Source organism: Monodon monoceros, unplaced genomic scaffold (genome assembly GCF_005190385.1).
Source record: "Monodon monoceros isolate NGI ecotype Baffin Bay Population unplaced genomic scaffold, NGI_Narwhal_1 Super_Scaffold_19, whole genome shotgun sequence".
Lineage (NCBI taxonomy): Eukaryota > Metazoa > Chordata > Mammalia > Artiodactyla > Monodontidae > Monodon > Monodon monoceros.
This window is the reverse complement of record NW_021703775.1, coordinates 81,628,981-81,648,237: the sequence shown is the minus strand read 5'-3', so window position 1 is coordinate 81,648,237 and position 19,257 is coordinate 81,628,981. Positions and strand designations below refer to the sequence as shown.

Below are 19,257 nucleotides of genomic sequence, written 5' to 3'. Positions count from 1 at the left end.
TGTCAGGATCCCAAGACAGGAAAAGCTCTCTCAGTGTTAAACTAAGCCCGTGCTGAACAGCTGACCACTCAGGGCTGACCCTCCAAGCGACTAGCGAACGTTCACTGTCACTGCATCCAACCTAGATCCCTCCTGGTACCCCAGGACCTTCCTGCCAGAGAAGGTGCCACTGGAAAGGCTGGTGGCTCTTGCTGGGGAGGCCAGTGAAGGTCTCTGCTTAGCAGGCCTCAAAATACAACCAAGAACGACTCGTGAGAGATACTTACACTGGGGTGGAACAGAGACAGCGATTCAAACTGCTTGTCCAGTTTCTTATCCTAGAAAGAAGAGCAGAGCAGCGTCACTCCTGCGAACAGCTCCGTTCAGCGCCCCTTCCTCATGAGCCCCTCCTACTGTCCAGGGAAGAACGAACTCAGAGCTGGAGGTGTATAAAGTGGAAGCAGGTCGCGCAGAGGAGGAACTTCGCAGCCACGCTTTAAGGGTTCTGCCCAAGTGTTTGCACGTCAAAGAAATGTGTTTTTTGGCGTTAAGTAAGGAAACAGGCAAGGTTTAAGCGCTGGTGTCTGAGGCCCAGCCCCGGGCAGGAACAACGAGGGCGGCTCCGTGCGGCCCAGCCCACCAGAGCCTCGTCACTCCTCCCAGCCGTGTCCAGGGTCGCTGTGGCCCCAGCTCTTGGCAGCGCCAGGCCTCGAGTCCTGACACACACCCTGCAGAAGGCTGGACACGTGGTCCGCCCTCCCTGCCCGGGGCCTGGCTTCCAGCCCAGCCGCCCTGAACGGCCGCTGAGATCAGAGACAAGCCACTGCCCGCCCTCCCGTCGGCAGCCCTGCGCAGAAATCGAGCGTCAGGCCTCTCAGTCCACAGTCGTAACTCTCGCCGTAAACCACGCAGGTCTGACTCTCAGGTAAAAGCGACCGTAATGGATGGCACCGTCGCCCATCTGTCAAAGCCTCCACCGCGCCCCCTTTAACACCGCTCTGCTTTCGCAGGGCTTTTCCTGGCGTCCGGCAGGCTCGCCGCTCGAGAGAAGAGCCGTTCAGTGAGAGCGCGCAGCCAAGGGAAGGCACGGGGCCGTGAAGACCCGAGAGCTCGCCGGGCCGGAGCATCCCACATGCTCGCGGGAGGGCCCCGCGCAGGGGTTTCAGGGCACAGGCCTGGAAGCCTGGCTCTGACGTCCTCATCTCTACACAGCAGACAAATCCTCCTTTTCCCACAGAAGCAAGGAGAACGGATCTATAAGAAAATTTCTGGAGAAAGAAATTTTCGGGAAAACAGGACCAGGCCGCCCAGAGAAGCCTCTCGAGCCCCTGAAGCCCTCCCCGTGACAGCACAGGCATAAAATCGTGTTTCTGTGGACAGCAGAAGGGTCTGACTTAGGCGAGTCAAGCTGCCCGTAGGTCTTTCCTACCCACTCAGCACCCGTTTCAAAATCAAACTTCATAAAGTGCCTGGAGTTTCTCAAAGCCCTATTCAACTGTTAACTGTTACTCATTTTGAACAATAAAGAAGACGGCTCCCTCTCCTCATGTGGAAGCATCTGAGCGAGCACCCCAGACGACGATGCCAAGACTGCAGACCTGATGGGGCAGCATGTCTGGAATGCTGCTGTTTGGCATCTGCTCTGCCACAGCAAAGTCAGCCTGGGTGCGCTCGTTTAGAAGCTTCACTCCTCAGAGGTCCTGGACAAGCCCAGTTAACCAGTCTCCTGTGCTTAGAAGTATAAAACTCAGAAATTATACATGAGAGCGAAACATCCGTGCACAAAAAATGTAATTTTTTTAGAGACCATTAATCTTTTTACAAAAAATGCTTTTCCAGGGATAGCACCAAAAATGTCATTGGAAACAGCAGGTCAGATTTTTCTAAGAACAAATTTTTATCTTTTCCGAAGGTAACATGGTTCGAGTTGCTCAAAATTTTAATAAAATGTTTCATTACTTAAAAACTGGTGACTTACCACACAATGGACCAGAATGCTGAAAGGAATCCAAAATATCAAGGAGAAAACCAGGACGGAGCCTACGATGTTGTCTGCTAAAAACTTCCCTGTGAACAATTCCAAACAGTGAATGTCTTGACCAAGTACTTTAGAAATTGAAAATGCAACGTTCTTAGAGTACTATCACGTGTCAAACGGCACAGACTGCTGGCGGGATATAACAACTGAGCTGGTACCAAGAAGCATTTCTGTGCCACCTGCTGTACACCCAGCTGTCCCCCCACACACGGGAGCTCTCCCCAGAATGGGCCCATGTGCTCGTGGAGAACAGATCATATCACAGGAGGGCCCACACAGTCCCCAGAGGGACAGTGCAGGGGACTCATCCTGGAGGAGGCTCCTACTAGGAACAGTGCTTGCGAAGACAACGCTGATGCTGTCTGGGTACTATTGTTTTTGTGACTAGACCCTAAATTATGAGCCCTAGAGGACACAGTGCATCCTTGCTTCTGCAAAGTCTGAGGCCCACTTTTAAGTAAATGACTCATATCAAGCAGGATTCAGCTTTGCAATCTACAGGACTGAAGGACACTTAACTGTCACATGTTCATTTTTTAGTAAAGAAGCCAGTATTTTTACTTCCCTTGTTTTAAAATTTGTGCATCCATGCTACACAGGGGCAGACCTATAATGTGTCCACTTTTTTTAGCCAACAAAGTCGCTTCAGAACAAAAGTGGTAACTATTTCCATCTTCTAATGCACGATTAGGGCCTATCAGTCTGAAACCACACTTTTCTAACGTCATCAGTGAAATCAGCTCAGTTCCAAGCAACCACCCACCTGGGGAAACCACGTACCGAAAGTATTGATGCTCAGCTTGTCAATGAACTCCCAGAACCGCTCAATGACATCCTGCACTCGCTTCTCACATTTGCCCTGTGAACAGAAAGCACCCGGCATTACCCCAGCGGCCATGCATTTAGCAGGAACATGGCTTCCTTCAAGTCAAACACATAATTAACACGAAAAGGGCTCCACTGAAACCAAACGGCCAGAAGAGCCATCTCTGACACACTGGAATGGGTACCTAAGAAGGTAGCATTCTCTGTCACTGACACGCCACACTCAGTCCATTTTTATAAGTGAATTTAGAATTACCAGAAGACAAAACTCAAGAAAACCAGTTTGTTAAAGATGGGCCAATTCCAGTAAGGACTGCACTGATCTCACACACACACTGCCAGAGAAGCCTCTCAAGCCACTTAAGCCCTCTTCCGTGACAGTGCAGGAATAAAATCGTGTTTCTGTGGACAGCAGAAGGGTCTGACTTAGGTGAGTCAAGCTGCCCGTAGGTCTTTCCTGCCCACTCGGCACCCATTTCAAAATCAGAGCTTGCAATCCTGCAGAATTAGTGACCTTTATAATTAGCCCAGAAAACCAAGTAAGTAGGACTCCCTGCCTCAAACTCAGCTTTACCACAAAGTCCCCCAGGTCCTGCCCAGTCTCTTGAGAGCACCTGGTCCTCCGAGGTCACACACACAGTACGTAACTAGACTCTCACACAAGGACAACAGATAGACATGTGAGCATCTGTGCTCTGATTCCCTTCCATTTGCAAAACCCAGCACTTACAAAATAAAAACTTCACATCTGGCTGTTAGAGAAAAAGCTGCAGATAAATAAATACTCACATTCATGTCACAAAATCCTACTGTACAGGGCTTTCCCTTCCTCAAAAATAAGTTCTTCTGTTCGGCGTCGACATAGGGCAGGCAGCGGCCCGAGGGGTCCCTGCAGCACACCTTGCACGAGTTGTCGGTTTCTGAAACAGAGCACAGCCTCTTAGACACGCGCTCTCCTCCTGCCTCTCCCCCTCCTACCCCGCTCCCGCAGGGAAGGAATTGCACTCATTTTTTATTCCAACAGCGAATATGATCCTGGTTTCACACCCCTCCCCTCCACTCCCCTCCCCCTGCCAAGGAGTAACTCCTGAGTTCAGGCTCCTCAGCCCTCAGAGAGGTAAAGCAAAAGGTAAAAACAATTTACACAGAAAAGTTTCCTTTAAGAGATTAAAAGGCAGATTCTCTCTACTTCAAACCCTTCATAATGCTAAATGATTCCCTTCGTCCCAGCGTTATTACGCTGCGGGTTTCAATCCTTGGCTTCTCAGTTTCCAGCACACTCTGGAAAGCCAAGGCTCCAGCGAGAGCCAAGCCACTGTGACAGAACTGCCAGCCTCGGGTGCAGATCTGAGTGACCCGCCAGCGACAGGAGCACCGCAGCCTAAGCACGACCTCTCCCTCCATGGACACCACCCTCCGACAGCACATGGGGTATATGGCACACGTACAAACGGCAGGAATGCCCAAGAGGTCAACAGGCCGTATAACTCGGGACAATCTTTACTTGACCTCTTAGGAAAAACTGAAATCAACCAAACACAAAAACAAGCAAAACCACTTTAAAGGGAAAACAAAAACCTTCTCCGCATTCATTCACATATCAAGCATTTCCTGGGCACTTACTATGTGTGCTTCCAGGGCACCCCAAGCCTCTTGGCGCTCACTGAATAAACCATCTGACGTTTACTGTGTGTTATCTTTATTTACATGTTATTCCACCTGGAAGAGCCGCTTGCTCCACTGTGTGGATGCTAAGTGCCCATCCCAGGGGTTCTGACTTCTGGGATTTTTGTTGTGAAAGCAGCAGAACTCTCTCTGATGGAGGGCGGGGAGCTCAGAGCCCAGCCAGTCCCTCAGGCCCTTCCTCAGACCCAAGGGCTCCAAAAACAGTGTGGAAATCTGAGGACAAGGGTCCCAGAGGCCATGGCTGAGAGGCCCCTGCCCCAGGCGTCTGGCAGGGAGCTGCGGCGGCTGGCCCAGCAGACGTCCCAACAGAGGGGGGACCCGGGCCTGGGCCGCGCCGGGTGGGTCCCGGGCCGCACCAGAGCTCGAGGCCAGTGGGAGGAGGAGTGAGGACGGACCTCCAGCCACCCGCCCTTCCGCAGTCCCCTCTGGCCTCGCCGCCGAGTGGCCTCACGGTCTGAAAACACAGCCACGAGGGAGATGGACAGGACGGCTTCCGGAGACGACCGTGGAAGGAGCGGGACCCGGAGGCAGCGGTCCGTCTGCGCACACCACCCGCTGCTCCTGCCCTCGCCCCGCTGCAAGGATAGGCAGGGCCACGTGCTCACCGTTACACGCGCAGGACTCCAGCCTCTGCTCCCGCTCGCAGAAGGGCACACACTTGCCATCTTTACACTTGCCGAGATCCAAGCACACCGTGTCGTCGGCAGCATCGCCAGGAGGGGGGCACTCACTGCTGTTACCTGCAGCACGCAAAGGGCACACGGGCCGCCCTGAGTCACGTGGCCCAGTTCCACGGGGCGGCCCGTGTCCCGGCAGCCGGGGAGCACCGAGGCCTGGCCATGCCGGGCACCAAGCTGCCCGCTCCTCCCAGCGTCCACCCGGCTCCCGCGGCCTCGCCTCCATCACTACTTACACGTGCCAAGCATTCTTTTACCTTTATATTGTGAAACATAACATACATACAAAAGAATGTATATACAAAAGAGATCTCTACTACTATCACCAATAAAAGACACCTGTGTGCCCTCCCTTGACTAAGACGCAAACTCCCTAGGAAGGCACACGACCATCCCCAAGCCACACGCCCGCTCCAACGGCCACCCTTCAATGTACTCCATTTCTCTCTCACCTCAGAACCTGACTGTATGCGCTCAGTACCCACAAGGTTCTTGTCTCCACTCTCTAAAGAGGACTGGCTGCTTCTCACCCTTCAGATTTTCTCTCCAAGACCTCCTTGCTCAGCCTTTCTCAGCCATCCCCGAGGACCCTGCCTAAGCTGGTGGCCCCTCACCCCCGCCATGCTCTGTCACTCCACGGGCTTCTCCCCTTCAGAGCACGTGTTTTACAATTTACATCTATTCGATTACCTGTGGTTATTTTCTGTTTCTTACCACCAGACTGGTAAGCTCCATGAGAGCAGAGCCCAAAACAATTAATGAATCAGTGATGTCCAATCCCTGTCACACTGTAGGTAAGCCACAGATATTTCTTAAATGAATCAATGATTCGTAAGGACAAAGAAAAGCCAACCAAGGATGTTAAATTCGAGAGAAAGGGTGGAACGAATGACTCATTCTGGAAAATGAGAAGCACGAGCAGTTGAAAGCCAGCACTAAAAGGGAAGGGAAAGACCACTGCACGGAAACACCACAGGCCTGGCCTCTCAACTGAGGAATGGAACCAGTCAAAAGATTCGGACTCAAAGGGCTGTGAACTTAAAGGAATCTGCCCTATTTCCTACAAAAGTAGCCTTTCATTAACTACCTAAAACATATGAGACACTTGCTTAGGCTGCTACCTCTGCCTCTGGTTTTATAAAACCCGTTATGGGTGCTGGGCATTCAGAGTGCCAACAAGACTGTCTTATAGCAAACTCACTGCCACTGAAAGCAAACTCTGGAAAAAGTACCGCAAGTTCAGGGGAGGTTTGTATTCTGTTCTGTCACCATATTTTTAGTATGTTATGCCGCCCTCAGCAGAGACATAAAAAATGCTTTAGAACATTTGTTGAACATCTGTTCTTAAAAGATTACAATCAGAGTATAAAACGCACAGGAAAATAATTAAAAACATAGCATCACCTATGTAACATGGCACTCAAGGTGGAGCATGCATGAAGACCCGCCAATGGATGCTGCAACAGAGGGCTGGGCCCTGCCCCAAGCTGCCAGTTGCAGGAGGCCCGGGGAGGGGACCAAGCATTTCCATTTCTAGCAAGAGCCCAGGTGATGCTGCTGCTGCTACTTTGTATAAAATACCAAGGGAACAAAAGGCTGTTTGAAAAGGAATATCTTTTTTTTTAATTGTTTTACTTACACTTATTTAAAGAAAACATCTTTCTATTATTACAATAAAGACAAACACTGAGCACAGCTAGAAAGTGGGTTTTTGGGGGTTTTTGGGGTTTTTTTGCGCTACGCGGGCCCCTCACTGCTGTGGCCTCTCCCGTTGCGGAGCACAGGCTCCGGACGCGCAGGCTCAGCGGCCATGGCTCACGGGCCCAGCCGCTCCGCGGCATGTGGGATCTTCCCGGACCGGGGCACGAACCCGCGTCCCCTGCATCGGCAGGCGGACTCTCAACCACTGCGCCGCCAGGGAAGCCCCTAGAAAGTGTTTTTTAAAGACTGATTGAGATATTCAGGCTCTTGACATTTGCCAAACTAACGTGATGCTGACAGATCTCAGAATGTAAGAATCATGAGTAACACCTCATAAAATGCACGTGTAAAAGCCGAAGGAAAACTCAAAATGAGATAAAACTTCGCATCCACTAGGATGGCTACAGTCAAAAAGACGGGAATTCCCTGACGGTCCAGTGGTTGGGACTCCACGCTTCCACTGCAGAGGGCATGGGTTCGATCCCTGGTCCGGGAGGATTCCACATGCCGCGGAGCAACTAAGCCCATGCATCGCAACTACTGAGCCTGCGTTTCAGAGCCCGCGAGCCACAACGACTGAGCCCACGTGCCACAACTACTGAAGCCTGTGCACCTAGAGCCTGTGCTCTGCAATGAGAAGCCACCACAATGAGAAGCCCACGCACCACAACGAAGAGTAGCCCCCACTCACCACAACTAGAGAAAGCCCGCGCACAACAACAAAGACCCGATGCAGCCAAAACTTTAATTAATTAAAAGTTGGGTGGGTTCATTAAAAAAAAAAAAACTTGCACACAAATCTGCATAGTATCATTATTCATAGCAGCCAAAAAGCAACAATCCAAAATTCATCAATTAATGAATGAATAAAAAACGTGATATATCCATACAATGGAATATTATTCAGCAATTAAAATAAATGAAGGACTGATTCATGCTACAACATGGATAAACCTTGAAAACATTATTCTGAGGGAAAGAAGCCCACATATTGTATGATTCCATTTATATGAAACATCCAGATTAGGCAAATCCATAGAGACAGAAAGTAGATTAGTGGCTATCTGGAGCTGGGATGATGAGGGGACTCGAAATGGTGGCTGAAGGATGCGGATTTCTTTTTGAGGTGATGAAAACAGACTGGTAGGTGGATGCACAAATGTGAGTATACTAGAAACCACTGAACTTACACTTTAAATGGGCAGGTGGTATTATATGTTAATTGTAGCTGCTACAAAAATCAAACCAAGCAACCAAAGGGCACAGAAATTAGAAAAATACAAGATGGGATAGATACACCAGACAAACAGGCACAAGAACAACAAACAGGCAGCAGACTGAATATTAACAAGTTAAAACAGTATATGTGTAACGGATTCACTTTGCTGTACACCTGTAACTAACACAACACTGTAAGTCAACTATACTCCAATACAAATTAAAAAAGAAAAAATTTAAAAGAAATCACAAGGGTCAAAAAGGAGCATTACATACTGATGAAGGAATAGCAGATCAAGAAGATGTAGGGAATATGTCCAATCATGTACCTAATAATATAGCTTGGAGATTTTTTAAAGGAGCAACTAACTACAGGTAATAAGAACTACAGGTAATATTGATAATCAAAACAATCTCAAACTTAGCTCCAGATAAAGTCCTAAATGTGAAAGGTAAAATTATGAAGCTACAGAAGCAGCTGTGGAAAATATCTTTGTAACTATCCACAACTCAAAAAAATAAACACACAAACAAAATGACAGATTTGATTCAAGTGAAAGATTTCAGTTCCAAAAAGGACAACAGATAGGAGGAAGGCATATGCAATGTTTAAACCAAATGGATTATCATTAAAGAACTCCTCCAAATCAATAATATCAAAAATGAAATGCAATTTTTAAAAATGGACCAAATAAATGAACTAGTTATTCACAAAAGGAGAAATCTAAATAGCTAACAAATATAAAGAGATGTTCAAGAAAAATGTAAATAAGAAGAAATCACTTTATACTCATCAGACCAGCAAAAAAAATAAGACAGCTGGATAATACAGTGTGTCAGCAAGGACATCAGAATACAGGAACCTGGACCACTGACGGGGGCACTGACAAAACCCGTTACTGCTGTTCTAGAGAACGCTGGAATGCCTCCCTCCACGACTAAGCAATTCCACTCCTCCGTATGCACCCACTCCTCCATATGCACTCATCAAGCTCTCAGAGCTCCCAAAGTAGGTGTGTAAGGGTGTTCGGTGTAGTCCTATCTGTCGTATTAGGAGATAAAGGCAATCCAAGCAGCCACTGCTTGGCGAACAAATAAGTAAAATATAGTAAATCACAAAGCTAAACACTCCACAAGTGCCCAAAACAATGAACTAGATACAAAGATACAGATACACAGACAGAAATACAGAGCAATAGAAAACAAGAGTTGTAAAAACACGGTATTGAGTTTAAAAAAAAGAATGATCTAAGGTAGAGTATCACTTTGGCACGTTAAAAACACACATATACAGAAGATAAACACGCTATCTTTCAAGGATATACACCTATCTAGGCAAATATTAGACACGTTAAAGCAGATGCCTATGAGGGGAAGGAGAATGGAAGTGAATAAAAGGGAATAAACAACGAAGAGAAATAATCACGGGTCTTGCACAGACCAATGACAAGTGTGCTGAGATCAACTCAACTCTGCACATGAGGTTAAAAAAAAGAAAGGGCTATATTCATCTGAATGAAACACAATCTTGCTTTCCAACACACACATACCTGTTTGAGCAAATTATTCCAAGAGAACCGACGGGAGGACATACCTGTGCAGTAAGACACGCCTTTGCAAGTAGCATTAATGGCCTCTTGGCACTTCTTCTGGGCCGTCTCGAAATGACAGTTTTTACAGCAAGGACTGTTCCTATCACTACAGAGGAAGAGCAGACAGTCCAAGTCAAAGAACAGCCCCACAGCATAGACTACGGTCATGCCACAGGGCCCTGAAATGGCAGGGCAGGGGCTCCTGGCTGGGTCACCCACTCCTGCACAGACTCCCAGGTGCTAGCACCACCTGCACATGGTCCATCTGCCCTTCCTGATGCAGACTCACGCAGCACAGTGGTCCAAAGTGACCCATCTTTAAAACATCTTGGTGTCCTTGGTTTTCATTAACTTAATACAGTAATTTAAAAAAAAAAAGAAAAGGACTTCCCTGGTGGTCCAGTGGTTAAGACTCCACACTCCCAACACAGGGGGCATGGGTTCGATCCCTGGTCAGGGAACTAAGATCCTACATGCTGCATGGCGCAGCCAAAAACTTAAAAAAACAAAACAAAAAATACTCAAGCCCACAAGGCAACAGTGGTCAAGAAACTAGTCAGCCCTATCAGTATTTACAGTGTTAATAAGCACTGTATTCCATTAAATCTGTGACCATAAATCAAAGTTTTCCCCCTACTTCTAAGCCAGGCACTGGACGTTAAAAATGGAAATTTAAGTACCTTCTAACTTGTAACCTGCTTCCTCCACAGTTTCTGGGATTAAACAGTATTCTTCAACACTATTTACAGTATAGATACACAATAATTAATTTATGTCCCAGGACTGTCATTTTGATTGTTTCCCATATTTTGTTATTATAAAAGGATGTAGCCATGAACACCCCTGCTAAATCATCTTTGTACATCTCTGTTTCCTTAGAAAAGATTCTTTGTACTAAGGCATCGCTACAGCAGAGAGGATGCAAGATGGAGGATTTGTGATACAATGCCACGTTGCTTTCCAGAAAACATTTTTCTCGCTATAAAGGGCAGAAGGGGTAAACGCACACTTGCCAGGCCCTCTGATGATTCTAGAGCCCCGCGCTTTCAGCCCGCTGTTGTGAGGACCCCTGTCAGGCGCCCAACTCCACCCCGCGCCACGCTCCTCACCTGCACTGGACGCCCGGCCTCAGCATGCAGTCACTGTTGCAGCAAGTGTCGTTGTTCAGGTACATGATGCCGGGGTCACACTCCTCCCCCTCGTCCACCCTGGAGTTCCCGCACACTTTGTTGCTGCGTTCTTGAAAACACTCCTGGGCCTTACTTTCAATGGTCTTATAGATCGACTGTTTACTGCAGTTTGAAAACATCTTAAGAGAAAAGAGGCCACATAGGACCCAAAATAACATAAAAATTCATTCCCAGGTGGTGTTTGTGCTTCTTTTCCAGGGACAAACTTTAACACAAAAGCCACAATCAGAACCATCTTGAAGGTATGTCAGGTTCACTGTCGCCTCTAAATGTCATTTGTATGGAATTGAATCATGGCCCTCTGCAAGATGCTAAAAAGGTGACATGAACGTGGTTAAGAGCCTAAAATTCTTCACAGGAAAGTAAGCTACACGAATGCTGAGACCAAACACCCCAGCCAGTCTAGCACGAGCAGAGAGTCACCAGACTCTAAGCCACCCCAGGCTCAGGCACAGGCCCCGCTGCAGGGACACTGAGAAGAGGGCACAGGCGGCCATCTTCCTAGATGTAACGATCCAGGCCTGCAAAACAGGGTCTCCTATGGTTTACCTCTTCATCTTTCCCTGAATATTTACATCAATGATCCATGTTTAAAGTGTTTAAATAGTTGAGCTTAGTAAGAGGAATGTTATTACATATAGTCTATTAAAAGATTAAATTTTAAATTATTACCTAAACGTTTTCATGAGTCCCCAAGATCTTAAGTTTCTTTCAGTTTCTACAGTTGACCAGCATCTCAAAGGAAGCCTGAACCCTAGCTTGCCCACTTGGTATACAGAAACATGAAAATGACCTAAATCTGGGCATTTTTACCTGGAGCTCTAAAATGGAGTCCATTTCCCAAACCATCTGAAATTATCAAGAGAAGCGGAACAAGACTTGGGTAAAACTCAGCGCGGGTACTTGTAGAGGTAGGGCCGCCACCGTTTGCAAACGGCTACAATGGCTTCACTTTCAACCCAGACAAGGGCCATGAGACCCCTGAGGAGCAGAGAGCACAGGACCCTTATGAAATGGTATAAAATATACACTGGTCTCTGGCCCCAGTTCCTGGCACAGAGCTCCCGAAGCCCCTGTAATTTCCTGGGTCAAAATGGGAGTGTCTTTTGTTGTAATGAGCCGACTTGGAGTGGGCTCCTTGGTGGCTCCTGGATGGGGGCTGGTCACCAAAATGACCAAGCCGCCATGAGAAGCTTGGAATTTTCAGCCCCGCCTTCCATTCTCTTTCGAAGGGACAAGGGCTTAAAACGGAGCTAATGGCCAATCGTGCCTATGTGATGAAGCCTCCATAAAATCCCAAAAGTACAGGGTTCAGAGAGCTTAGGGGTTGGTGGACACAGCGGGGTGCTGGGAGAGGCGTGCACTCAGAGGCAGGGCAGCTCCACGCCCCTTCCCACACACCTCGCCCTATGCATCTCTTCCATCTGGATGCTCATCTGTATCCTTGATCATAGCCTTTTATCATAAACTGGCAAACGTGTTTCCCTGAGTTCTACGAGCTGCTCTAGGAAATTAACTGAACCCAAGGAGAGGGTCATTGGAACCCCCAATCTATAGCCAGTTGCTTAGAAGCACAGGCGATGACCTGGGCTTGTGAGTGGCATCTGGGGATGTGAGGGGGGGAGCGCAGCATCAGGGCACTCTTATGGGACTGAGCCCTTAACCTTTGGGATCTGGTGCTATCTCCAGGAAGAGAGTGTCAGAACTGACTTAAACCCAGCTGGCGTTGCAGGAAACAGCTTAGTGTCAAGAAAAACCTCCACGTTTGGTGACCAGAAGGGTCAGAAGTGAAGTGGGCTCTATGAATAGTAAAGTAGACACACAGGAAGAAACACAGAATAGGGAAGAACTGTGTAGGTTTTCCCTACACAGGAAGAAAAAACTGAATTGATTTTCCTTTTCGACCCTCCAAAGGTGACTGTGACCACTGAATCAGATACAAAAGGATTACTCTCCGAAAGACACTGAAGACCCCATCTCCCTAAACGGAAATACTAACTGGATTTTTTTTAAAGGACAGTAAAGACATTTTTAAGGGGCCTGGTTATTTCAGTCTAGACCTCAGGCAGTTAGTATTTTGCTGCGTTTATTCACCAGCACTGCATAGTCATGAGCTCAATTCTACCAGTTCATTATGGGAGGCCAGGTCCTTATGAATTCAAATTCACACTGAACCAATAAGAAGATCTCTTTGCTAATTTATCAGAGTCACACCCCTAAGCAGCTGGACCCCCGGACAGAGCTGAGGGAAAAGTGACCACTTCACTCTCGCTTTTGTTGCCTCCACACTCCCCGAAGACCTCTGAGGCCTCTCTCTGTATCCTTACCACACCCCCTTCTCCTCCCACCAATAAACTCTAAGAGGTTACAATCCCTAATGCCGTCTGCTCACAGCAGAGCCTGTGGCTTGATACTTCTCAGTGGCTTGTCTGGTGTAAGGTGCCAGGTCCTGTCTTTCTAGGTCGAGGAACCACCTTATTTTTGTCCTGGAGCCTTTTTTACCTAGTTAAAAACATTTTAAGGAATTAATTTTAATTAAGGAATTAAAATGTGGGACTAGAAGATGCTCAGTATCTTTTTACAAGGAGATTGCTACTTGGGTAAACCAAACTATTAAAGAAAATACACTTGGGACAAAATAAATAAATGGATAAAGTGTTCTTCGCTGATAGACTAGCAGCTCCAGAAGTAAATGGCTCTGCCCAGCCTCCATTCTCATTAGCGAGTTCCTACAGGGCTGTTCCAAGAGCCCATCGGGGAAGTCTCCCTTAGGAAGAACTTGTAACAGGAAGGGTTAGCACCACGCATGCTCACGTGAACAGTCTGCAAAGTAAAACATTTTACGCCAAAGTACCAATGCCATCCTCATGACCAAGAAGCAGTGACTAACAACTAGAGCTGCACTGTCTAATACGGCAGCCACTGGCCATATGTGATTATTTGAATTTCTTTTTCCTCACCACATATTTCACACTTTTTATTACAGAAACGTTCAAGCATCTATAAAGTGGACAGAATGGATTCATGAATGCTCACATGGCCCCTCACCAGCTTCAGCAATTATCAACTCACGGCTTCGTGACTCACCTATATCCTCACCATTTCCCCTCTGTTCCCACACTGTTTTTTGTTGTTGTTGTTTGGGTTTTTTGCAGCTTTATTAAGGCATATTTTACATATCACAAAATTTACCAGTTTCAATTGTACAATTCAGTGATTTCTAGTAATTTTACCAAGCGATGAAACCATCACCATAAATCAGTTTTAGAACATTTCATCACCTCAGTAAGGTCCCTCAGATCCTTTTACAGGTAATGCCCGTTCCCACCTCCAGCCCCAGGCAACCACTACTGAATGTAAACAAAACAGAATTTACAATTCAGTCCCCTGGTCTCTCCAGCCACATTTCAAGTGCTTCCTGGCCACATGGGGCTAGTGACCACTGCACTGGGTACAGCGGACAGTGTTCCCCCATCACAGAGCCTTCCAGTGAACAGTGCTGAACTATGATGCACCTCATTAGAAAGAGAGAGACAACCTCTGGAAAGAGGAGAAAAATAGGGAATGTGATACAATGGAAGAACAGGCAGAACAGGGAGCTCCTCAGGCACAGGTTGTCCAGGGGAGGAAAAACAAAGCATAACAAGCAAAGAAAGAGAGGAATGGACTTTACACCTAACAGCCAAAGAAAAGAAGATGCAACAAAAAACATGACCAAAAAAACATAAGACCAGAATTTTAAAAGGCAGGGTCAGGGCCAGGGAAACGCAAAAGTAATCCTTTCCTCTAGCTCCTAGTCAGGCTTTAAAAGGGGAGTCACGACAAATAACTTGACACTTCCTTCCCGATTAGATGCAGACGGTTAGCCCATCCCCCAGCCCACTTAAATTCTGCACAAAACCACAATCTCTTCCTCGTGATGCCTCATGCTGCTCAACTTGAAGTAAGAGGAAGAAGGCCCAGACAGACATCTATGAACACTTTCAGTTCAGGCTCTACGAGTTAGTCATAGCCACTCTTAGCAAAGTCTCTGAAGCTGTTTACCATGTCCCAAATCAATGAGTATTGTGTACTCCACCAGACACCCTCAAAAATCGTTCCTCTAAAAAAGCAAAAAATCATTCCTCTATTTACCTAACAAGTATTTATTATGTACCAGCTACCCCGAACAGGCACTGGAGACAGAACCGGTAACCAGAAAGGCAAGGAAGGGCCCTACCCACAGGACGCTTACATATGGCAAATTACATATTTTTTTGCGAAGGTTTATTAAAACGTGCAAATTGTGAAGCAGTGTAGGGTTAATATGAATGACAAACCTGTAAATTAAATGAAGTTTTTAATTGAAAGCCTGAGCCCACCAGATCCTGCAAACTAGGACTCCAGTGCAAGCCATTATATTAATTAATTTTCCACACAGCCCAAACCAACACATGATCATCTTTGACAACAAACAGTCCAGAGGAGCAGATTTAGATGGACCATGTTTCACTCTTAATACACACAACCAAGTTTCAAGGTACTTCGTAATCTGCCATTCCATCCCTAGAATGGAAAGCTTTTCTGAGCTCTCATTATAATTAAACATAGCCTCTTTCTTTCCTAACCACATAAAAAACGCTCCAAAAAATACATACCTTATTGTTCTCATGATCGCCACTCACAGCTATGGGATACATAACATACTTTCCTCCCTGGTCCTCATTTGGGGCACATTCTGCTAGACCATCTGGATCGTGTTCTGCTCCAAAATTGTGCCCCAATTCATGAGTTGTAACAAGGTCAGCTTCCTGAAGGATCATGCAGAGCAAACATTATTTCCTAATAGCCAACCATCAAGTGCTCTGGCCAGTTGGGCCCTGCTGTCTTAGATGTTGGACTATGACTTCTTCTATCAATTACAGAAATTAAACAGAATTCATGGGATTTAATATTGCAAGTAGTATTATAAGGATGAATTTAAATCAGTGTAAGAAAACATAACTTAAACGATACACTGGAACACTCTTACTGAGGCACCAAACATTGGCCATTCCAAACACTGCCTGGCACCAGTAAACCCAATAGCTAACAGTCAATCACCCAACCTCCCGCCCCTCACCCCAATCACACTCCTGTTAAGATCTAACTATTGCGCGGGAGGGGGTGGGTGAAAATAAGACAACTGAAGAACAACAAAACAATGTTCCTTATCCCAGTGACTGAATTCAGGTCCAATGACAGTCTTAATGACCCAGAGGATTTTATTTATCAGAATCCAGTTAAAGGGCTGCACTGAACCTATGAGATCACCAGAGGATTTCTACCTGAATGTAACAATGAATTTGGCCAGTAAAGCTAAAAATGTTCCCGTATTTAACTGCAAAAAATAACAAAGTTATTTACTGATTTTTTTCCTAAGGGGGGGGGAAATCACTCCATAGAATCTGAAAAAATTTGTATGTATTTTGCAAGACATGGGAATTTTTTTTAAGACAGAGTCCCAATTCTGAAACCAGTGTGTTGAAGATTACCAAGTGTTTATATTAAAATGGTAGTAAAGAAAACTTTGCATTTTAGCAAAAAAGTACTCAAATCCTAAAGGTGCAATATGGAGAATTGATTCCAAACTGTGCTTTGGAAAAATTCATTAGTGGATTCTCTAACAGACTGACACTTTAAAAACATCGAAGCAATTTATTTTTTGTTCTGTGTGTCTTATAATAGAAAAATTCTGGAAGACCAAGGAAAACATGTCATGAAATCAAACCACTGATGATGCTGTGCTACCAAAAAGGTGAAGGAGTACCATAAGAAACAATTTTGGAAATTAAAAAGTTTCCAAAAACTGCTTAGTATATTTTTCTTCTCTCATCCCATTTCACTTTTTTTAAATCAACCAAAGTCCGTAATTTATATTAGGGTTCACTCTTTGTGTTGCACTTTCTATGGGTTTTGACAAACACATAATGTCTTATATCCATCATTAAAGTATACAGAGTAGTTTCAACACCTGAAAAAATCCTCTGTGCTCCACCTATGCATCCCTCCCCACCTGGGGAAGCAACCACTGGCAACCACTCATCCCTTTCCTGCCTCTGTGGTTTTGCCTTTTGCGGAATATTATATAGATGGAATCAAACAGATTGGCTTCTTTTACTTCGTAATATACATTTACAGTTCCTCCATGTCTTTTTATGGCTTGATAGCTCTTTTTCTTTCTTTCTTTTTTTTAAGTGCTGAATAGTATTGCATTGTCTGGATATAACAGTTTGTTTAGCCATTCACCTACTGAAAGGCATCTTGGCTGCTTCCAAGTCTTGGCAATTACTAATAAAGCTGTTATAAACATCCGTGTGCAGGTTTTTGTGAGGGCTCCTTTGAGTAAACACTAAGGAATACGGTTGCTGGATCCTATGGTAATACCAGAGTAAGTTCAGTTTTATGAGAAACTGCCCAACCACCTTCCTAAGTGACTGCACCATTTTGCATTTCCACCATCAAGTGTGAGAATTCACGTCGCTCCACATCCTCACTAGCATTTGGTGTTACCGTATTTTGGATTTTAGCCATTCTAATAGTTGTGTAATGGTATCTGCTTGTTGTTTTTTTGTTTGTTTGTTTGTTTTTGTTTTTGTCTTTTGCGGTACGCGGGCCTCTCACTGTTGTGGCCTCTCCCATTGCGGAGCACAGGCTCCGGACGCACAGGCTCAGCGGCCATGGCTCACGGGCCCAGCCGCTCCACGGCATGTGGGATCTTCCCAGACCGGGGCACGAACCCGTGTCCCCTGCATCGGCAGGCGGACTCTCAACCACTGCGCCACCAGGGAAGCCCTGCTTGTTGTTTTGATTTGCAATTCCCTAACAGCATATAATGTTGAGCATCTTTTCATATGCTTATCTGCCATCTGTATATCTTCTTTGGTGAGGTGAGGTGTATATTAAGATCTCTGGCCAATTTTTAAGTGGGGTTGTTCGGTTCTTTATTGTTGAGTTTTCAGTATATTCCTTATATATTTTGGATAGCAGTCCTTTAACAGGAGCTGTAGATGAAGGGCGCCAGAAGGGATGTCTTTAGGGAAAACAATAATCCCGACTTGTCTCAAAAGAAATTTGACAGCTAACAATTATTTTCTTCTTTATACTTTTTATTTTCATATTTCCCACTAAAAGCATACATCTTTTTAGGCAGAAACAAAAAACAGTATGTATAGCTTTTAAAAAAGATACCTAAATAAATATGTAATAGCTCAGGTCCTACTACAATAAAGTCAAAATCTACACTTTTAAAAATTAAAGAACATACCTTTGTAAGGATGGTTTTACCATAATTTTTTGTGCTGGTCAAACCACTATTCAAATAGATATTTTTCTTTCCAATTGGACTATAATAAGCTACAGGAAAAAGGGAACAGAAACAAACTGCTTGTTCAATACAGAATTATAATATAATCCAATCACCTTGCTATCCCCACATATTCATACAACAAATGGAAAACTTACCCTTTGGGCAAACACCTCCATGACTGTTTGCTCTGGGAGAACCAACATAAGCTAATCCAAGAGTTCCCATATCAAAATCTTGGTAGGTGAAAAGATGTGCTAGGCAGACTTTAGATGCTTCTTCAGCTATATCAAAGCTAAATTGCTTTTAAGAAAACAAAGTACTCTTAATTAGATTAACAGTTACATCAGACTAAAAGATATATCAACTTAACATTCCAGAATACTACCATACTTTATGATTGCAATTATTTTTACATTTTTTTAATTGAAGTGTAGTTGATAGACAGTATAAGTTACAGATATAGTAATTCACAATTTTTAAAGGTTATACTCCATTTATAGTTATTATAGAATATTGACTATATTCCCCACGTTGTACAATATCCTTGTAGCTTATCTTACACATAACAGTTTGCACCTCTTATCCCCTACCCCTATTTGCCCCTCTCACCCCCCCCAACTGGTAACCACTAATTTGTTCTGTCTGTGAGTCTGTTTCTTTTCTGCCACATTCACTAGTTTGTTGCATTTTTTATTTATTTGTTTATTTGTTTGTTTCTTGGCCACACTGGGCGGCATGCGGGATGTTAGTTCCCCGATCAGGGATGGAACCCATGCCCCCTGCAGTGGGAGCGCCAAGTCCTAACCACTGGATCGCCAGGGAAGTCCCTTGTTGTACTTTTTAGATTCCATATATAAGTGATATCATATAGTATTTGTCTTTCTCTGACTTATTTCACTTAGCATAACACCCTCCAAGTCCATCCATGTTGTTGCAGATGGCAAAGTGTCATTCTTTTTTATGGCTGAGTAGTATTCGTGTGTGTGTGTGTGTGTGTGTGTGTGTGTGTGTGTGTGTGTGTGTG

General features: G+C 45.3%; 1 protein-coding gene across 2 annotated transcripts in view; it reads right to left on the bottom strand.

Annotated features, from left to right (window-relative positions):
* The window catches only part of ADAM17 (ADAM metallopeptidase domain 17), a 52,418-nt gene that overhangs the window by 2,408 nt on the left and 30,753 nt on the right, over positions 1-19,257 (bottom strand). For both annotated transcript variants that reach the window (XM_029231499.1, XM_029231500.1), the window contains 10 exons: positions 18,389-18,533; positions 18,192-18,280; positions 15,544-15,696; positions 10,826-11,025; positions 9,719-9,822; positions 5,134-5,268; positions 3,632-3,762; positions 2,798-2,876; positions 1,958-2,046; positions 267-317 (listed from right to left, as the gene is read on the bottom strand). In XM_029231499.1, the coding sequence (XP_029087332.1) occupies positions 267-317; positions 1,958-2,046; positions 2,798-2,876; positions 3,632-3,762; positions 5,134-5,268; positions 9,719-9,822; positions 10,826-11,025; positions 15,544-15,696; positions 18,192-18,280; positions 18,389-18,533 (1,176 nt within the window). The remainder of the gene's footprint in view (positions 1-266; positions 318-1,957; positions 2,047-2,797; positions 2,877-3,631; positions 3,763-5,133; positions 5,269-9,718; positions 9,823-10,825; positions 11,026-15,543; positions 15,697-18,191; positions 18,281-18,388; positions 18,534-19,257) is intronic.